The 20,225-nt window shown below is 41.1% G+C and overlaps 1 protein-coding gene across 3 annotated transcripts in view; it reads right to left on the minus strand.

Moving 5' to 3' along the window:
- The window catches only part of spegb (striated muscle enriched protein kinase b), a 51,590-nt gene extending 31,959 nt beyond the window's left edge, over nt 1-19,631 (minus strand). The window contains exons 1-6 of one of the 3 annotated variants that reach the window (XM_084084845.1): nt 19,384-19,631; nt 18,516-19,059; nt 3,103-3,186; nt 1,323-2,762; nt 1,033-1,176; nt 72-254 (exon numbers count right to left, since the gene is read on the minus strand). In XM_084084845.1, the coding sequence (XP_083940971.1) occupies nt 72-254; nt 1,033-1,176; nt 1,323-2,762; nt 3,103-3,186; nt 18,516-18,945 (2,281 nt within the window). In that variant the 5' untranslated portion in view covers nt 18,946-19,059; nt 19,384-19,631. Of the gene's footprint in view, nt 1-71; nt 255-1,032; nt 1,177-1,322; nt 2,763-3,102; nt 3,187-18,515 lie in introns of all 3 variants that reach the window. The other 2 variants (XM_084084844.1, XM_084084843.1) reach the window with 2 other exon arrangements.
- Nucleotides 19,632-20,225: the final 594 nt, after the last annotated feature.

The following is a 20,225-nucleotide window of genomic DNA, read 5'->3' on the forward strand; positions in this document are numbered from 1 at the left end:
TTTGGCAAAAAGCACCTTTAGTTATAGAATAATATACAATAATGATTCCACATGACAGAATGTAAACATACCTGCTTTAATGATGAGAGTAGCACTGCTTGCCTCTTTGCTCACATCATTGACAGCAGTTACAGAGTATCTCCCTCCATCGCTTGGTTTGGCTGATTTGATGAGCAGTGTGTGCCGCTCACCCTCCACTTTGATGACATGGTTTCCCCCATTAGTGATCTCAACATTGTCTTTCCTCCAGGTAACTTGATGGACAGAGGATGAAATTGTTATTTTCACCACATAATTATACTGTATAATGTACAATTAGACTTTTTAGCCCCTGTAGTGACAGAGCTCGAAGTGTTTTGGTCAGTACGTCCAACACGTTATTCATAGATATTTTGAAATCTACTGGCATGGATGGCTCCCTAGAGCAGGGGTCTTCAACAGGGGGTCCGGGACCCCTAGGGGCTCCCCAGAGCTACTACAGGGGGTCCGCCAAATCTTTGTGTGATAGGATTTAGTTTTTTTTACATTAACCACTTGAACCCTAGAATTCCTTTTCTGAGCGGAACATTAGCCAAAAATAGCAGATCTACAAGCGCTCAACGCCTCGCAGGTTGAGAGCTTGTAGATCGGCTATTTTTGGCAAAGAGGCTATGTTTGGCAAAGAGGCTAGGTGTAGAGAGAAAAAAGAGCAGACTAAGTAAAAAAAAAACTTTAATCTGAAACACAATTTGATACAATATAGAGTAGAGTCCCTGCTTCATCTCTTTCTTAGCTAGGGGGTCCTTGGCCGGAAAATGTTGAAGACCCCTGCTCTAGAGGATGAACCCACTGGTTTTAGTAACCCCATGGCCATTCCTCTAGTACAAGATATTTCAAAATGTAATGGGTGGTTCATGAAACTCACTGATTTCGGTATAAGGACCTTAAGAGCCACTAACACTATATTGAATTCAATGTTTTGGTTTGGTTTTGTCAGTTATTTGGAAGTCAATTAATACTGGCGACAGGCAAGGTGCAACCTACTGTACTTACCTTCAGGGATAGGGGTGCCACCTATGATACATTTCAGAAGTACATCTGTACCAGCATTTGCTACAGTGTCCTGAAGTGGAAATTCAAACACAGGCGCCTCCATTGGGTCTTCTCCAGCAGACACATAAGAATCATCTGAAGAATCTGTTCCCCAAAAGACAAGACTGATGGTTCAATTGGTCATGATTAATGTAAAAAGAAACACTGTGATAATCAGGAATACGTTGGTTTAATCAGTGATGAGGAAAATGCTAGGTTTTGAGTGTATTAAACATAAATCAACATCTAACCTAACTCTGGAGACATGGGTCGTGTGCGACGATTCTTTCCTTTGGTCTTAGGTTTCTGTGCCTCTTTCGCACTGGTAGTAGTCTGCTGTGGCTGGCTAGTCTTCACTGAAACATCCTCTCCCATTGGAGCGTCTTCAACAATAATGGTTGGGATGCTTAGCTTAGAGGCTGGCTTAGAAGGCTCCACATCCATCTTCTTCTCCAATGAAGCGGATGGGGTTTTTGCGGCAGGCTGACCTGGAAGCTCTTGTAAAATAGCAGCCTTTCTTTGTACCAGGGGGCTTTCGGGCCTATTTTCTATTTTTCGTAATGCTACCTCTATTGGCGTTTTCCTTCCCGAGGACTCGTCCCTTGGTAATGGTCGTGCAGGAGATTCATGGCCATGTGGTGACTCTTGCATCCGAGATACCCTTTGCACTAGTGGACTTGGCGGCCTTCGTTCAACTTTGCGTAATGTCATGTCCACAATATTTCTGCTGGGTGACTCTGCTCGTTGTTGAAGGGTTGTTGCTGGTGATGATGATCTCTGAATGACTTCTCTAACTGGACTGGCTCTGCTTTTTTCTCTCACCGACCGTTGTCCAGGTAAGTCGGACAGTTGCATTGACTCTGGAGTGATGTTTGTATGCTGCTGCTGTGTTGGCTGCTGAAAATTGGGTGACTTTGGTGGTGAGCCCTCTTTCTGTTGCCCTTTTTCTTTCTGTTCTTTGCCCCATTGGGTACGTTCCCTTTCTTGTAGCTTTTGGAGGACTTGTGCAGGAATGGGCTCTACTTTCCTCAAAGGTTGGTGCTGCAGACTCTTCTTGCCTCTTAGAGTGAGCTGCTCCGTTGAGAAAGACTTCTTCAGGTGAGGTTTCCCGACAAGTTTCTTAATACGCTCCAGCTCCTCAGTGAACTTGTTCTCGATGTCCTGAACTTTCTGAGAGTAGTGAGGCTTGTCTTCGAGTGAAGCAGCCCGCTGCCTGAACATGGTTCTCCTCTCAGCAGCATCCTCTGTCAGAGCCTCCCTTAGATCTTCCCTGGAGCTTTCTCTAGAGATTCCCAACCTGCTTCCTCCATCATCTGAATCAACAGATTGAGCCCTGTTGAACCCTGCCCAAGATCGTCCAGAAATGGAGCCTTCTGGCATATCAAGACTTCGCCTCCGTTCTTCTAAACCACGGACCTTCTCAAAGACCTTAGAGCTTGCCCTGGTGAGCTTTGGGGAGGGCCTTGTTGTTAATTCTTTGCGTGAGTATTCACTAACTGGAGTCTGAGGTCGTGAGTCCTGGGTGCTGCTTTGGGACATGGCAGCAGATTTTGGCTGCCTAACCTTTTCCTCAAACTCTCCAGGCACTGTGTCTTGGTAGTCAGTTGGCACAACAGCAGGCTTCTTGCGGGAGCCTAGCATCGGAGATGTGGAGGGTCGCTTGATGAGTCTTGGGGATGGGGGTGGCAGGACTTGAGGAAGAATCAAATTAGCACAGATAAACAGGTGTTTGAATTTGAGCTTAAGACTAGTGCATGTTGGATTTCAGCATACTGTATAACTGACATTATGAGTGTAACACAACAATAAATGACTAATGACAAAAATACTTAGGACATCCTAATCCTAAAGTTTAAAGAAAATAATATTCCATAATTACCATTATTCTTCCATTTACTGGCATAATTATTAAGACATATTTTCAGAATGCTATTGTTTTTTCAGCATTTCTAAGACCTGGCTTGTTCTCTGGCTTCAAAGATATGCATTTTTTAATAATAAGGAAATATGGTCTGAAAACATGGAGAATACCTGCATGCACAGGCTGGTCCTCAAAATCCCCAGTATCTTCTTTGGTCTCAAACTCTTCTCCTTCATCCTCTGTAGTCTCAGAATCTGGAAAGAGTCATTAAAAATTATATTAAACATCAAATATGTAGATGCATAATTAATGAATGAAACTTCAGCCGGAATTTATTTGAAAAGCACATGCAAATAGAAACTTGTTTGAGCTGGAGAAGGACCAACATTGTTCTAAAGTTTACGTAGAGAGGGTAGTTAATACAGTCAGAATAACATGTGATTACCATTTGTGATCTTCCTGCACTAGTGGAAAAGGGTATTTCCATAGTGGCAGCAGGAAAAACAGAGAGAAAACACTGTTAATAATAATAATAAATCAAACATATAAAGCGCTTTTTTTGGGTACTCAAAAATGCCTTAGAAACACATCATTCTTTTGTTTAGTGTTACTACAGGAACCGATCATCCTTTTCAACTGAGGTTTCAGTGGTCATGGGTGGCTGAGACGACAGGCGATTTACGCATGCGAGATGAATGTGGCACCCCCGTCAATGGCACAGAAAAAGCTGAAAGATCTAACCAAAGCTGGACAGGCACAGAGGATGTCATCACTCCGGTTATTGCTGAATCTTAAGTACACAAAATGTTCAGAGTTAACACTTGTAAGGCAGAAGGGCCAGAAGGCATTCTAGGAAAGGTGTTCAGAGCATGCCGAAAAAGCAAGATAACAAGATACGCTTCAAGACTTATGTCAAAGAGCTGATCAACTGCAGGTTGCCACCCACCAATTTGCCTAACAATAAAACAGATCCACATATGACACCATAGCCACAACACTACACACTACCCTCTCTCACCTGGAGAAAAGGAACTTATAGATACTGTAAGACTCCAGACTTTACATCAAACTTAGAAACCTAGCATTCAACCCAAGCCTTTGCACCAAGATCCTGGACTTTCTGTCAGAACTACGCCAAATGGTAAGAATGGTCTCAAACACAGTCCTCTGCCCCCCTGACTCTCAATACAGGAGCCCCCAAGGGATGCGTCTCTACTCCCTGTTGTACACCCACGACTGTGTGGACATAGCGCCAACTTAGTGGTCAACTTCACTGATGACACTATGAAAGAGGCTAGCAATCTATAAGATGGTCTGTGTGTGTGTGTGTGTGTGTGTGTGTGTGTGTGTGTGTGTGTGTGTGTGTGTGTGTGTGCGTGCGTGCGTGCGTGCGTGCGTGCGTGCGTGCGAGTGTGTGTCCGTGCATGCGTGTGCTTGTCTGGGGTTAATCAAGCAAACGCTGGACCGATCTGCTTGTGCTCATTGCCAGTAGGCTACGTTAGTTATTTGTACTAACTTTGTTTCACATATATTTTATGCTTTTTGAAACATCTGACTGTACTTTTATATTGGAAGTCAGGGAAGATTGGATCGGGCTGAAACTGCACCCAAATTTTAAGATGATACATCATCATTGTGACTTCATCGATATACCAGGGAGGTCCTCTGGGCACATCCCACTGGGAGGAGGCCCCCTGGCAAACCAAGACTATATCTCCACAAGGGGTGGGCCGATATATCGTCCTGCGATACGTATTTGTGACAATATGTATAGTTTTGACGGGAAAAAAGGTACTAGTATTTGTTTGCATTTGCTCTTTCCCCCCCCCCCCATATATTTTCGTAATAAAAAAGTGCCATATAGCGTATCGTATCGATATCGTGAGCCCAATATTGTGTATCGTATCGTATTGTATCGTGAAATTAGTGTATCGGCACACCCCTAATCTCCTCCATGGAACGCTTAGATGAAGTGGTTAATGTTGCCTGGGAAAAGGAAGTCTGGAGCTCTCTGCTGCAACTGTTGCCCTCATGAACAACTCCGGATACGTGGATGAAGATTGATGGATATTAATATATCGATATTAAACATTGAACATTTATAGCACTGACATACTTATAACTGTTACTTTCTCCCAGGGTTGTGAATGGAGTTGCACTACTGTACCAGAATAGATAAGACAGCTATTTCCATATGTCATTAGAATAGAGTAGTCCCAATAACACCTGTTGCTCCAAATGTGTTCAAACTGCACAATGCCATGATATTGCTCAAAATGAAGGAGAAACAACGTTTGTGATAGACCAATTCTCATTGGTGGAGCTCAGAATCTAAGCATTACTGAGTCATCATTATCTCAGCAGAGCTCTCATGGGATATTAGCCACACTGTAGGAGGGCTAACGTTTACAGCTTGGAATTAAAGAAAAACGAGGCTACCTTTTCAAATAATAAAGGGACATGAATAGTCACTACATTGATTTCATGCAGATCAGATGATCTGTGGCGGGGGCAGAAGAGGGTTGGAAATTGGGAAGATGGATGGAGAATTGAATGTATGTTTATATTATGATAGGATAAGAAAAAGTTAATAGATACAATAATAGATAAGACAAAATAAATCAAAGTAAACATCCTTTAATACGTGCATGTTTGTAAAAGGCCCATGGAATGGTTCATGAGACATTACATACAGTAATCCATTCAGTATTTATGACGCATGTTTATGGAACAAAATACATTTTACATCAAATCACCAATGGAATGCAGCCACGTTCAAAGAATGTTTCGTAAATATTTCAAGTAAGTAGTATAAAGGGAAATTCTTCATTCTTGCATTGATATGGATGTGATAAAAACATTCATAAATACCTGTATTTCATAAACATCCATAAGACAAAGCAATTATTGCACATATTTTATTTAAGAAATATTCATCTGCTTACAAAGATACACATCACATCCAACATACAAAAAGCAGAAAATCAATCATTTAACCTGTTGTTCTTACATCCAGAGGCATGACCTGAGGGGGATTGTCCATATGGTTTATGGGACACTCCAATTTTCTGGCAGGAGACAAAAGAAGGAATGAAAATGTATATTAAAAGACCATATGTATGATTCAAAACCAAGACTGCTACACTTAGCAAACTTTAGGTTTGGTCATGTTATGAAACATGACTGACTGTGCGTAACAGGGTATGTAGTTACTGAGAAAGTTGTCAGCCTCCGTGAGTGTTTTGGACCTCTAATCACTCAGGGACATTCACACAGCTCGGTTGGCGAGGCACGGCAGAGTTGTGACGACAGTACCAGCATGCGTGTGATAGCATGGGAGGGTGTCATGGAGTGCTTTCCCGTCCCAGGACACCGTGAAACATGCCAGCCTCAACCCCAAGCAGAAAACCACAGGGCTCCAGTTACAGTTTCCAAAATGAGATTCATACATTGTTACCTACTAGCTGTCATTTGAAACTTTGCCCTGTGTGTCTCGTGACAGAAGTCGCTGTAGAGAGACGAGGAGGCAGAGTGATAGTCTTAACCAGTGGTGGACAAATTATACTCAACCCCCAGTACTTGAGTCGAAGTATAGACACTCCTGGTCAAATAATACTCAACTGTGAAAGTCGCTCAGTCAAATTTGTACTTGAGTTGAAGTACTTCCCAAGTAAGTACATGCTTTTATAAATACATCAGTATTCAATGTTACAAAGTACATATTTTTAATATCAATGCAAAGCTGTATTGCAATTTAGACATTTTCCTGAACAACTTTTTTCAAACATAGTGAAAATAGCACATTTATATATGCTCGGGTCACATTTTGAAATAGGGCTTCAGTGATTAATTCATAATGCATTTTTTTAAGTTTGGGCCCCAAGGGTCCCTTCCTAGAAACATAGTTGAGTCAAAAGTACAATATTTGTCTTTGAAATGCAGTAAAGACAACCTCATAAGCTTCCAAAAAACAGTACTGATACTTAAAAGATTTACTTGAGTATTATATAGTATACTTCGTTACTGTCCACCACTGTCTTGACTCTAGTGACTTTATATCAAATAGGAGACTAGATCATAAAATTTGTTTCCCCCCCAATCATTTTGTGATGTGCTTTCTAACCAGAATACTAACGCTGGGAGGGCAGGGGATATCCATTCTAGGAGAACAGATGTTCTGATCCTGCGTAGTTTCCCGCACATACCTGTAGGTTGTCTGAACCTGTCAGCTGTCAAAACATGCAATGAACTGAGGCACAGCACAGTACTGTCATCTGCCACCCTACTGCCACGCTTGAAATATTATATTGTATGACTGTATTGCACATATCAAACCATGCCGTTTTAAATGCAGCAACGCTAGAAAAGAATGATTCATGATTGATAAATGGAGCAAGAAATGGCACTTACTTGCTTTTTTCTCTTTGGTCTGGTTTTCTTCATAGCTACTTTGGGTATTTCCTCGACCATTCTCTTTGGCAATTTGTGTCTCGGGTGCCACCGCGGAGCAGGGTATTTTCCTGGTTACGCTGGGAGTCCCAGAGCATAATTAGTAGCCTTATAATAAAGTAATTTTCTGTGGCGAAAATCAGCAAATATCTCACTCGGATGTACAACTTGTAATTTGCTGTACTGTAAGCTGCTCCATATGGCATCTGTTCATATGTAGGTAAATCCCACACTCCCACACACATGCACGCGCACGCACGCGCACGCACGCACACACGCGCACACACGCACACGCGCACACACACACACAAAGTGCACTGCTTAAAAATGGCAGAGATGAGAGGCACTTTGGTCTGTTGTTACATAACAAGTTCAGATTCTCAGCAACAGACACTGAATCTTGTGGTGGAATCCGGCATTGAAAAGCATAGATGCTGCAAGCTGCAGAGTGGTTAAATTGGACGAAAGCACAACAACATGGTCAGCTGCTTGAGAGGAGACCCCCGTTCGAAACCACAGGCAGAAAAAAAGCAGAGCGAACGTCTTCCCCCACTATGATGGAAGCCACGGGTATAGAGCAAAGCAGCACTCGGCAAACAAACCGCTTGGAGTGAAACAACCCTCTTGAGATGTGAAGGCTGACATTTCTTTCCTACACCACCCCCCCCTCTCTCTCTCCTCTTTCTCTCTCTCACTATCTCTGTCTCTCTGTCTTTGTCTCTCTCCCCATCTCTGTCTCTCTCTATCTCTCTATCAATCCATCCCTCTCTATCTGTCTCTCTCTGCCCCTGTCTCTCTCTCTCTGTCTCTCTCCCCCTCTCTGTCTCTCTGTCTTTGTCTGTCTGTCTGTCTGTCTGTCTGTCTGTCTGTCTGTCTGTCTGTCTGTCTGTCTCTCTGTGTCTGTCTGTCTGTCTGTCTGTCTGTCTGTCTGTCTCTCTGTTTCTCTATCTCTCTTTCTCTCTCCACTCCTCATTTTATTCCTCAAGTGGTGTAAAGAGCTGGTGTTGTTTTGTGGTGAGTGGAGGGGGCTGACTGCCTGCAACAGCATAAAGGAACCTCCTCTCTCCTCTGCAACACTGGTACAATTTTCACTCCGTTGTTGTTCGAACTGTGACACTGCATGGGCACACTGCCTGGCCACTGTGACATAACAACAACACACACTGTCAAGTCCTCAGTGTTAACTTCACTGTGAGTGTACCAATGGAACCAAATGGACCCCCTAAAGTCAATTTGGTTCCCTGTCTACACTCTCAGAACTACACATGGATAAGGGTGCATTTTGGGTCCATTTGTACACTCACAGAGTAAAATGAACACTCAGGATTCTACTCTGTAGAATTCAGAAACAAACGAATCAGAATTGTTTGTGTTGCCAGATATGTTCGCACACACAAGGAATCACTTTTCATCACTATATCACTGCACAGTGGCGCACACAATAAAAAATCTATTTCCAGCAGTTGTTATTGCTAGAATGATCCTTGGATCCTGGATCTTGATTTTCTATAACCCGATGGCTCATTTAATAACACTTGAACATGTTCATTTCATTGTACCCTTCACATCACTGTATTGTGAATTATTCAGGTGGAATGAAGTGAGGAATTCCTTTCCGCAGGGTAAAGAAAACCGCGAGCCTGCTTATTTCACCTCCCCGGTCTAAGCTAGCGTGTTCTTTCTTTGCCCACGTGAATCAATACATCGAGCCGCCTAAGCTTACAAAGAACATCTCAATTAAAATAGTGCCGTGGTGTCCCCAGGTCTCAGCGGTGCTTCAAAGGTGATGGAGAGCTCTGCTCACACACATGATGATGACATTTGTTTGAGCCATGAGCTCAAACAGGTGATGCACTGAAGAGGCTTATTTATAGCATTCAGCCTACTAGATATTGAGTATATTTACTTGGGAAATTACTTGAGAAATTTTACAAAATACAGAAAGTAGCAGCTGACTTGTAGATCGGCTATTTTCAATATATTTGTAATATATATATATACATATATAAATAGGGCTAATTCAAGTGGTTAATTCATAATATATTTTAATTTGGGTCGAAAGAGTTCCTTCCTAGAAATGTGGTGGTGTCAAATTTAAATTTGAAATGTTACGGAGTAAAAGTCATGCATTTCCAAAAATCCAAACTTAAGTACAGTACTCAAGTAAATGCACTTGGTTACTGTCCATCACTGGTTACAGCTGCAATTTCAGACTGCTAGGTAAAGGGTTCTCACTTTCATATTAGGAATGCCTACAGTTTTAGTTGCTACAGGCGTTTTTTCTTCTTCTTTTTTAGATTTTTTTAATAGGACTTAAGTGGTTAACTTGCACATTGCATGATTTTACTCCAGAAACACTTGTCAGTCTGCCTATGTACTAATTACAATAAGTTAGACCCAATTTCCCCAAATAAAGCACAATGCTTAACCGGGTTCAAATCCAGGGCATAAGAGGAACGTTACATAGTGCAGTAACTGATAGGGTTCATGAATCAAAACAGGACAATCCGACCAGGCTCTTTACTGGCACCTAGTCCTTGTCATGAATTGTTCCTGATCTCATAATATGTTCAAAGCGCTGTTAGCAGTGGGCTGGAAATCCCCTCTGTGTCCCCACTGCCTGCTACTGCTGGAATGGTGCCACTATGTGCACTGAGGCAATGGTTTATTCAAGCATCATGTTGTTTATTACAAGACAGTAATGGTCAGACGTTACCTTGCACATTCAACTAACTGTAAAAAAAATAAAAAAAACAATACTAACAATTTGGATTCTTTTTTCAGTCAAGTCAAGGCATAAACAATTACATGTCAGCCCCCACCACCACCAAATCAAATATTGGTAGAATAATTTCCCAACACCCTATGCTAGTGCAGTTTCTGCAGCACTAATTGTTGTAATTCATGCAACATCAAAAAGCACCTTTTCAGGACTAGAGTGTTGAAAAAGTATAAGAAATGTCCTGTAATCTTAAGTCAGTGTAGGGATACAAACAATGGTGTGGTGTCTCTGTTATTTTCTACCATAAAATGATTGCTATGATGTCTAACTCCAGGTTTTTTACAAGTTGACAATACATTGCGATGTGACACATTGTCTTGTACTGTGGATCATCTGTACATGCTGTCAGAGCATTTCGAGGCCAGTCTATAACATTAGTACTATGACGTCTGTGTAGCTTGTATAGCGTCAGTACCCATGCATGGACAGCGTCTTTCTATATCGGTAAACGACGTTGCCCATGTTATTGCGCAGTAGTCCTGACTTTGTATATATGTGTGGGTTGACAAATTCCACTCTGTGTTATCTATCTATCTATTTATCTATATATATATCTATATCTATCTATCTATCTATCTATCTATCTATCTATCTATCTATATATATATATATATATATATATATATATGTATATTATATACTATATATGTGTATATTATATATATATATATATATATATCACAGAGTGGAATTTGTCCAACTGATCATGATGCATAAATCTTTGTCACACATGGCGTATTGAGTGCCAGGGGGATAAATACTTCTTTTACCTTTCGCAGAAGAGGGACCCTGCAAACCCTGCACTAACCTTGATAAGATTCAGCAAGCATGCATTGGTGCCATGTGCAAAACAGCGATCAACCCCTGACGCGTGAGCTTTATTTAACCGTGAGGCGTAATGTGTGGCCAGCTCTCAGAACGACAATCTTTGTAAAGACGTTAAAATGCCTGAAGCAGTTCGGCTTCATAAACAGATTTCTATCTCTGCTGTGGTGCATATTGACATATTGAGGTTAGGAGATTTAAAGCTGCACTATACTGTAACTTTCCTCTTCTATCCCGAATTTGAACCCGGTTGTGTGCTGACATTTTTACCATTGAGCTAACAGAGCCTGCCTGCTTGCTCGGGTGATAATTTGTGCCAGATCCTGTGTCTAGATGAGACATGACCTTTGGCACGATTTTAATGTCTCAATAGAAGAGCAGGGAGACAAAATACAACTGCGCCAATAGTTATATTGTATTAACATACCATACAGATTGGACAAAATAATTTTTTATGAATTAAAAAAGTTACATAGTTCCGCTTTAACATCCAGTACTGAATTCTTGCAGAACAGATAAGCTGTGACTGTAACTATTGAACAAGTGTATTAATTGAACAGCAATGTACTTATTCAGCAAACACTGAGTAGAAAATAGAAGAAGCCATACATTGTATACTATATGGTTTATGTGTACAGTAACAAACCAGGCACTGTCAGTAGTAAGGGATTGCATCAAAAGGGCTACGTCCTAATAACAAATCACGCTCTCAAGCCGGTGACTTGCTCAAACATTTATACGGTAGCACTGGTTACGTGTGAAAGAACACGTTGAGCTTAGTGAAAATAATTGTCTTCAAATGTACCCCCAGGTGTAACTTTTCAAAAGTAAGATAAGATATGTTGTCAACCCACTGAATGCATATCATAATATAATTTAAAAGTAATAAGAGGTAGATTTCTCTAGCTTGTACGATTTCACCACTGGCACCTGTTTCTGATTATCTTTCCATGAAGGAACATCAGTTTATTACTTGGGTTGGTAAATGAACATGGCGACATGGGGGGTTTCCACAGAGTTATTTTGGTTCAACCTGTTCTCTGAGACCCGTGGTCACAGAGGAGGACAACATGGCGCTTGGGAAAATATCTGAGCAGCGTTGGTATGAAGCCTCGTTCAGCGGCAACCGGCAACATCTAAAGTTTTGAGTGTTAGATCTCTCTGAGGAGCACAGATACTCTGCTACGATTTAAATGGGTGATATAGCTTGACAGCATTTCATAACAAGAGACCAGTTACCAGCTGGTTGATCGAGAGCCCCAAAAGTGGGTCAGGAATTGTTCAAAGAGGAATTTTAATCGATGAATATTGGGGTATTTAATACATTGGTTCCTGTCATCGTGTTCACAGCAAACTTCCTATCATTTTACAATGTAAAGCCAGCTGAGAACCACTGTTTCTTTTTTTTTATTAACGCTATTGGTCATTTTATACTTCGTTGTACAACAGTGTCACGCACAAGTAGCCAATCTATAAGGTCACGACGTGTCGTGATGCGACGCATTGTGAGCTTACTTATCATTATTTTGGCTATTTTTCATGAAATGACATGCCCAAAATAAGGACGCTAGGTTGAAAGTGGTTAAGTCTGTCTGTGTGATTTATAAATATTGAACCAATGAAATGTATTGACAAGAGCTTCTAACTAATAATGACTACATTTGAACACAATTTTTTCCTGAACAGTAACGGTTTTGGACATACATGGTTTCCACCCGACAGTGACTATATAATACCTAAGACGACGAGACATTTTACGACAAATTTAGTTTGGTGATCTTACTGTATGTCTAATTTTATAGTATTGGATTTATTAGTAGTGGAACTTTTGGGCACTGTCCATGTAGTGTGTGCTGGTTGGTACTTATTTTTAACCAATACGGCTTGTAGTGATGTCTCTTGTTGCATGATAAGTAAAGCCCTTCTTTATTCAATCTGCACTACTGTCTGAACTGTTTCAATACGTTAACAGAAAGAATTCAAACAGAGAAATAATTCATTAAAACCACAGAAGAAACAGACTGATTCTATGGCAACTAGATATGAGAGAGGATTCTCGTTCATCATCCCAGCAAGATTGCAACGTCACCGGACTATATTTTTAGCCCTGCTATTGGGGAAGCTCTAAGGATGGCTATGTTGGTTGGTTGGTCAGTATTTACTTTACTCCCGAACTAGAACTTGCTGTGCACCTTCATTCTCCCTAAAGGATGAACCCTATACTGATTTTAGTGATCCCATGGCCTTTCCTTTCATGCTACCTTAATGTCAACATGTTCTACTGCAACCAAGACATCTCAAACCATAATGGGCAGATTGCCATCAATCATGCAGAATGCATTCACGTACTCTGCAAGGATCGACCATACAGATTTAGGTGGCCCCAAGGCCTTTCCCCTAGTGCCACCCTTAGACCAGTTGCACAAACGGCATCTGAAAATGCAATGGGTGGTTTGCCATGAAACTTGCCGCTCCCTGGAGGATGAACACTAACCTTTTGAATGGCCCCATGACCTGTCTGTTAGCGCCACCCTTAGGCCAACAAGTCAACTTTGCACACTAAATAGCTCATAATCAAATGCACTATGAACGCTACCGATTTTGGTGACCCCATGGCTTTTTCTCTAGCAGCAACCAATATTTCCGGTTGGATATAAAGAGCAGCAACGCCTCCAGGGCCTGCTGGTGAGACTTTTAGACTATTGTTGTTGCTTAGTCTTCAAGTTGTCAGATTACAAGCATTCTCTCCTGGTTGACTGCAACTCAAACCAACTTCTAGTTATTTTCTGTCAGGGCCGGAAATTATGTTATCGACCCTGTACGTCTGTGTGTGTCTGTTTGTTTGTGTGTGAACAGCTCATCTCTGGCACCACTTGGCCGATCAGCGTGACACTTTGCACGCACACTCCCAGTAGGCCAAGGAAGAAACTCTACCCTCTACCTTAATGTTACATGGCCTCATGGTGGCATATAACTCTTGAACCGTAGGTCATACTGTCAAAAGAACTTGGCTCATGCCGCAACTCCCCATATACTGAAGGCCCTGCCCATTTCCACCTGACAAGATTTTCCGTCAATTTGCGTTTTCTTCAAAACACACTTTTTGTTACCACTCCAGCAGATTTTGTCCCAAATTCACACAAATCAGTATACACTTCATCTGTGATCAAGTCATGGATCATGCCACAACTCTTCATAATATAAGCCCCAATAATTTGTACCCGACAACATTTTCCGGCATTTTGCATTTTCTTCAAAACACACTTTTTGCTACTACTCTTTTTTTTGATTGAATATTTTATTAGGCAAAAAATGTAAAACAACACATTTACATTTAAAATACTTTGTCTAACAGGTCCGTTCATAAAAGTCCTTGCGGACTTGTTTCCAATTTCCAACTCCTACAGATTTTGTCCAAAACTCACAGAAATCGGTACACATTATCTCTGGAGTCATGTGATCATCAGTCAGATTAGTCATATTCCATTCCGATTGCCTATGATTGACTCCCAAACATTGCGGGCCCTGGGTAACCAATCCGGCCTGGCAGAGCTTTGTGCTCCGAGGAGCGCACTATCGATATCCAATCACTATGTCCAATTGGACACAGCCTATAACACCACCTGTAGGGGCACTGGAAAACATGTTTCCAATAATGCTACAAACACACACCTTGCCTAATCTCCCACACCTCCATTCAGCCAATTATATTTAGCTGTTCTTATTATTATATTTATAAGCCAGAACACAATCGATTGATTGATCATCAAAATAAACATGCCCTGAGTGTTAAGTGGTCAGATGGGTGGGCTGCAAACGCTTTTGACATTTTCAAGTGGGCCTGATTCAGAGCTCACTGTTGCGACTTTGGGCTTGTTTTTCTGTAAATTAGCTTGTAAATATTTGTAGTTGTGGGTTGCGTTTTTTTGGGCTTGTTTCTAAAGTGTAGTTGCTTATTTGGGCTTGTTTCCTAATGTTGTTTAAACAAGTGGTTCTCAAACATTTCATGTCAAGGACCCCCAAATTAATTTGTATTTGGCACTGGAAACCAATCTGATTTTTTTTTTGTAGCATTTTTTGTGTAAAATATTCCAGATTTTTTAAATTATTTCAAGATTTGTTTTGAAAACAATGCGTCGCGATTGTGAGCTTGTAGATCAGCTATTTTCAAATAGCCAATGTATTTAGGTTTAAAGGGTTCATGTGGCCTATGTGACCGGGCTACTTATTTAGTAACTAGTATGACACACTGCTTTAACCACTTTATGTATGCAGGTCATTATGGGGGGACATTTTTAAGAAATTCAAAACATTTCAAAACTTTTTTTGAAAATAGCAGATCTACAAGCTCATTGGCCTATAGCTTGTAGATTGGCAATTTGCAAAAATGATTTGTAATGCTGAATGGTTGGAAAGGGTATTATGTTTCACTGTTGACTATTAGAGGCCACAGTTTTAATAGGACACACAGAATGTGGATTCAGTGAAAGTAAAAATTGCTTTCGCATTTCAGGGTATAGTGACAGCCCACCATAGAGTAGGCTAGCTAGCAAGCTAGTGTGCTATATAAACTGTCAGCATTATACAGTAAATGCAGTTACTGACAATGCATAGGATATAGAATATTCTTTTCAAATAACAGAGAAAACTACTTTCACGTTAATTAACCACAATTAATAACCTTTTGCCCATGCGAGCTAAAAAAAACTTTAATGAGTAGGCCTAAGGATGAATAATCGTCTGGGTGACATGTAGCAAGCTTGTGCTGCTATGTTCAAGAAAACTGTGTGACCTCATTTCATTTTATGCCCACAGTCATTGAAGAGATGTTAAGGAATCAAATATGTCTCTTTCCCCATTTTGCTCCTCTTGATAATATAGATCTACCACACAAACACTCATAGGTTCAGTCTATAATTAGCGGTGATGTCTTCTTGTGTAACAGGAGATACTGTGGCCTATTAACATCACAAAAATCTAAGGCCCTGCACATTCCACATTATAAATAACTGGGATGAGGGGGGTCTGGAGAGTGAAACAGACACAGAGAGAGGGGGACGAGAGAGAGCGGTCTTGCCTGCATTGAGTGATTGGACAGCTGTAATAGTCTGTTATGAATCTGGGAACTGCAATGGCAAACAGAAGCTACAACTGATCAAAACTGGAGGTGAAAATGGAGAGCAGAATGAAAATGTCTTAATCCAATACACCAGCTTTGATTGCTGTCATGAACGTGATACCTAGAGTACGTTTAAGAGTAGAGGTAGTGGGCTGACATGGAGTTGCACTGTTTCACAAATCGTCAATTTTACATTAAATCACAGGAGAAATCTACAATTTAGGCTACCGTTTACAATTTAGGCATTTAGCAGATGCTCTTATATAGTGCAAGATCACAAAATGCAGACAGAGCATGAACTCTAGTTGTCAACAAACAAAAACGTAAATAGTCACGTACAGTTGAGTGCAGATAGAACAATGTTTGCTGGCTCAAAGAAACTACGGTAGGTAAACAATGAACCTAGCATCTGTCTAAACAACATCTACAACAGCTATCTAAATAGAATTCTCAACATTTGCTGTCAAGAAAAACAAGTCTAAGTAACAAAAACAGTACAGGCCATTAACATTTTGCTTGTGTAGGCCTATCTAACAACACAAATGGAACTCAGTATTGATGACCTAATTGAACTCTGCATGGAGACAACCCCACATTATATGGTCAGTCAGTATATCATGGTTAGTGGAAGTTAATTGTGCTAGTGTTTGTTGTTCACCCCCATGCACCCCTAAAGAAACGACATGTAGCCTAGGCTACAGCTTGATTGTAAGTGATAAAAGCTGTTATCTGTTTATTTAAAAAAAAGTTTCTCCATAATAACGTATATGGATATCATAGCAAATAGCTACCTAAGCTAATGCTACCATAGAGGTATTGGGGTATCCTTTTGGTTAACCTGCCCGACCTGGAAAATGTAGCTTCAAAGATCACACACAAATGTAGCTACTCTAACAACTCATCAGTGAGATAAAAAACATTCACTTAAAGGACCACTTCCCCAAATGTATCTTCATATAATTGGTCCTCACTGATGCTCATTATAAGATGATACCATTTCGGTCTACTTGTACTCGGTCCGTTAGGGCTGTGGACAGTTCTGGAAGCCTGACAGTGACAATATTGGTAGGCAAGTTTGGTCATTTCAAACCAGATTTATTTTTAATAATACATTTTCTATTTTAGCATGGTAACTTTCCTGGAACAGAAAGGCTATAGTTTCTATTAGCTTGAAATCCCCATCGATGATGTCATTGGTAGACAGGTTTCTGAACTGCCCACCAATGAAATGCAGAGTGAGTAGGAGATTGTTCCATATAATAATAAGCATTAGTGAGGAACAATTGTATGAAGATAAGGTTTAAAATGGGTGATGTGCTCCTTTAAGGCACTAAGAAGGTAGGAAGGGAGAGGAATGCTTATATAATGCAGACCATGGGTTCATTAATCTGAACTATAATCTGAATAATCTGAATGATATGGTTCCACCATATATATAAAACTGCAATAGCATCAATTAAGTAGTTTATGGATTTGTTTTCATAAAAGCAATGAAAGAAAACATTGTTCTGGTATAAATATGGGTCCTCTAAACCAGCGGTTCTCAAACACCCAAATTGATATGCATTTTGCTGCAAACCTCCATTTGAAAAGATGCTGTGCCAGGGAGCCCATAAAAGTAGAGTTGTCAAGATTTGTCTACATTATTCGAAAATAGCAGCTCTACAAGGGTGTTGCATGGCAACACATTGTGAGCTTGAAGATCTGCTATTTTTGAATAGCTGTTAGGGCTGTGTTGACACTGTTCCTCATTTTGCTGGGGACCCCTGTGGGTCCCGGACCCCCCTTTGACAACCAGCATTTTAAGCCACCTTGTAGGCCCCTGTCATAACTTAAATACTTTGCTATCATTTTATACCCTATTTCTTGGCTTTCAAAAGCAATACAAAGCAATCCATTGTCTTTAGGCTCTTTTGAGTGTCTTCGTTTTGTATAAAACATCATGCTGTCTCTTGAAAAAGGGCCTTTGAAACCAATAAACCTTTCAACCATAAACCTCTATTTTAAACCAGCATTACATAAATGAATACAGTACTTCAATGATGAATCCTGACATGTTTGTGATGTTATAGCATTTGACCCAAATTCGTCCAAGTCATTGTCAGCAGAAAATGGTATTCCTTATTTCAAGATTGCGTCTCTGCTGCGAAATAATACTAAGTAAGTAGCGGAGCACTTGTTCCAGCATTACAGAAAAGGTTAACACTCTGGCAATAATTGGCATTATGCTGTTCATTAAAACGAACAATACATTACGTAGGTGTCTCAGGTAATGGGCTTTCTCCAACTGCTTATCTGGACTATTATGAATGGGATATGATCCATTTGCATGAATAAATCTTGGCTATACGTGCAAAAGGAAAGACACTTAATAACCAAAAGTGTTTTGTTGAAAGCTTGAACATTACCTTCCCCGAGATCCAGGACAGCCAACACGGCGCTGCTCCGTGCCTCCCCCAGGTGGTTGTTGGCGATGCAGGTGTAGAGTCCAGCATCACTGGGCTTACATTCCGTAATCCACAACCCTCCGTATTCCTGGTTGTCCATATTGAGAAGGTCTTCATTGTGATACCAGTACAAGGATGGCTGAGGGTCCCCCGTCACGGTCACCTTGAGACGGATGTCGCAGCCGGTCCCCACGGCGGCGTTCCTCATTTTGCGCACAAACACGGGCGGGGTCGGTGTTGGTTGAGAGGGCCCCCGTGAGTCTGGGACCACCTGGTCAGGGCTCGCCTTGGACCGCTTCGGGGGGATGATGGGACTCGGCGGAGTGGCCCCGTGAGTCATCCCCTCATCTGCGCCTTTCTTGAGGGTCATTTGCACCTCAGCTTTCCTCATGGTTGCTGTGATTTAAGTTCTTATGGCTTCCAGCACGGCGTACCGAGGTAGTGACTGGACCCCTCAGTATTCTGTGTTCCAAGCAGGTGTTAACATGCAGGGCTCTGGACTGATCTATTCATAAAGCATACAAAAGTGTCCCATCTAGACATGACTATTATAGTTAACATGATTATAATTATTTTCTCAATATAACATCTTTGGCAGGACTTATTCCAGAAATGTATTTTACAAGCAGCAGTTTTATTGCACAATAATATTTTTTGACTGGGCTAAATTGAAATCAAACTGCTGGCATTGACCTCACTGTGCAATAGGGGTAAATAAACAGTTTATTAACAAGTAATTAAGGAGATAGAGATGGTGCTCACTCTCTTGCTCAGGGGTATTTTTAGGCCAAGACCTGCAGGATCATGTTGCATTAACAGCTCCCCTAACCTCTCTCTTGGACGTGGTGGCCTCCTCTTTAACCGTTTTCCAGGGTTCCACTGTGAAAGAACAAGGCCCGTGACTCTTGAGTGACTCTCCTCTTTACTCCCAGTGTCCTGGAAACGTCTTCTTACTAGGTTTTCTGGTTGAGCGAGTGCATCGGGTCCCATTAACACTGATCACACACGGTAGCCCTCCTCCTCCGCTGGCCCAGCTGAGCTAAGCTTTCCCAGTCATGATCTCCCCCTACCTTTCCAGTGAAGCCCTAAGGGGGAAATGACAGACACAAGCCCAGCAAGCCCGTAGAATGACAGCTGCATGTTGATCCATCAGCCCAGTCATCCCCAATGCTCCCACCCCCTGTGTCATTTTTAGCCAACCCATGGTCAGTTGAGCATGTGGGACGTAGCTTCACTGGGTGTGGGGGTCTGAGAGACAGATATGATTTGTAGGTCAAATGTAGAGGCTGAGTTTGGGGTCACTAAAGTAGTAAAGTACTGAGGTGGGACAAACACTTTACTGATTTTAGCCTTAAAAATCCTAAGTGATAATTTAACTATGAGAGAGTACAAATGGAACTAAATGTTGTAGATTGTACACTCTCAGAGTTTACAGTAACAATCAAGATTTTAACTCTTTTTAAAGCTGATTTATTTTTGTGGAACTACCGTGTGATATGACAAAATAAATCATCTGAAATACCTTTTAAGTTCAGTTGAAAAATAAATCTTTCATTTACAACACAGTCGCTCAAGCATGAATTCGCCTTTAGTATTGATACTTCAGAGTGGGCTACTAATGCAGACATTTACAGAACAAGCGGTAATAAAATTGGATTGAAATACTAACAC

This window comes from Gymnoscopelus microlampas (assembly GCF_963454915.1).
Source record: "Gymnoscopelus microlampas genome assembly, chromosome: 17".
Classification (NCBI taxonomy): Eukaryota; Metazoa; Chordata; class Actinopteri; order Myctophiformes; family Myctophidae; genus Gymnoscopelus; species Gymnoscopelus microlampas.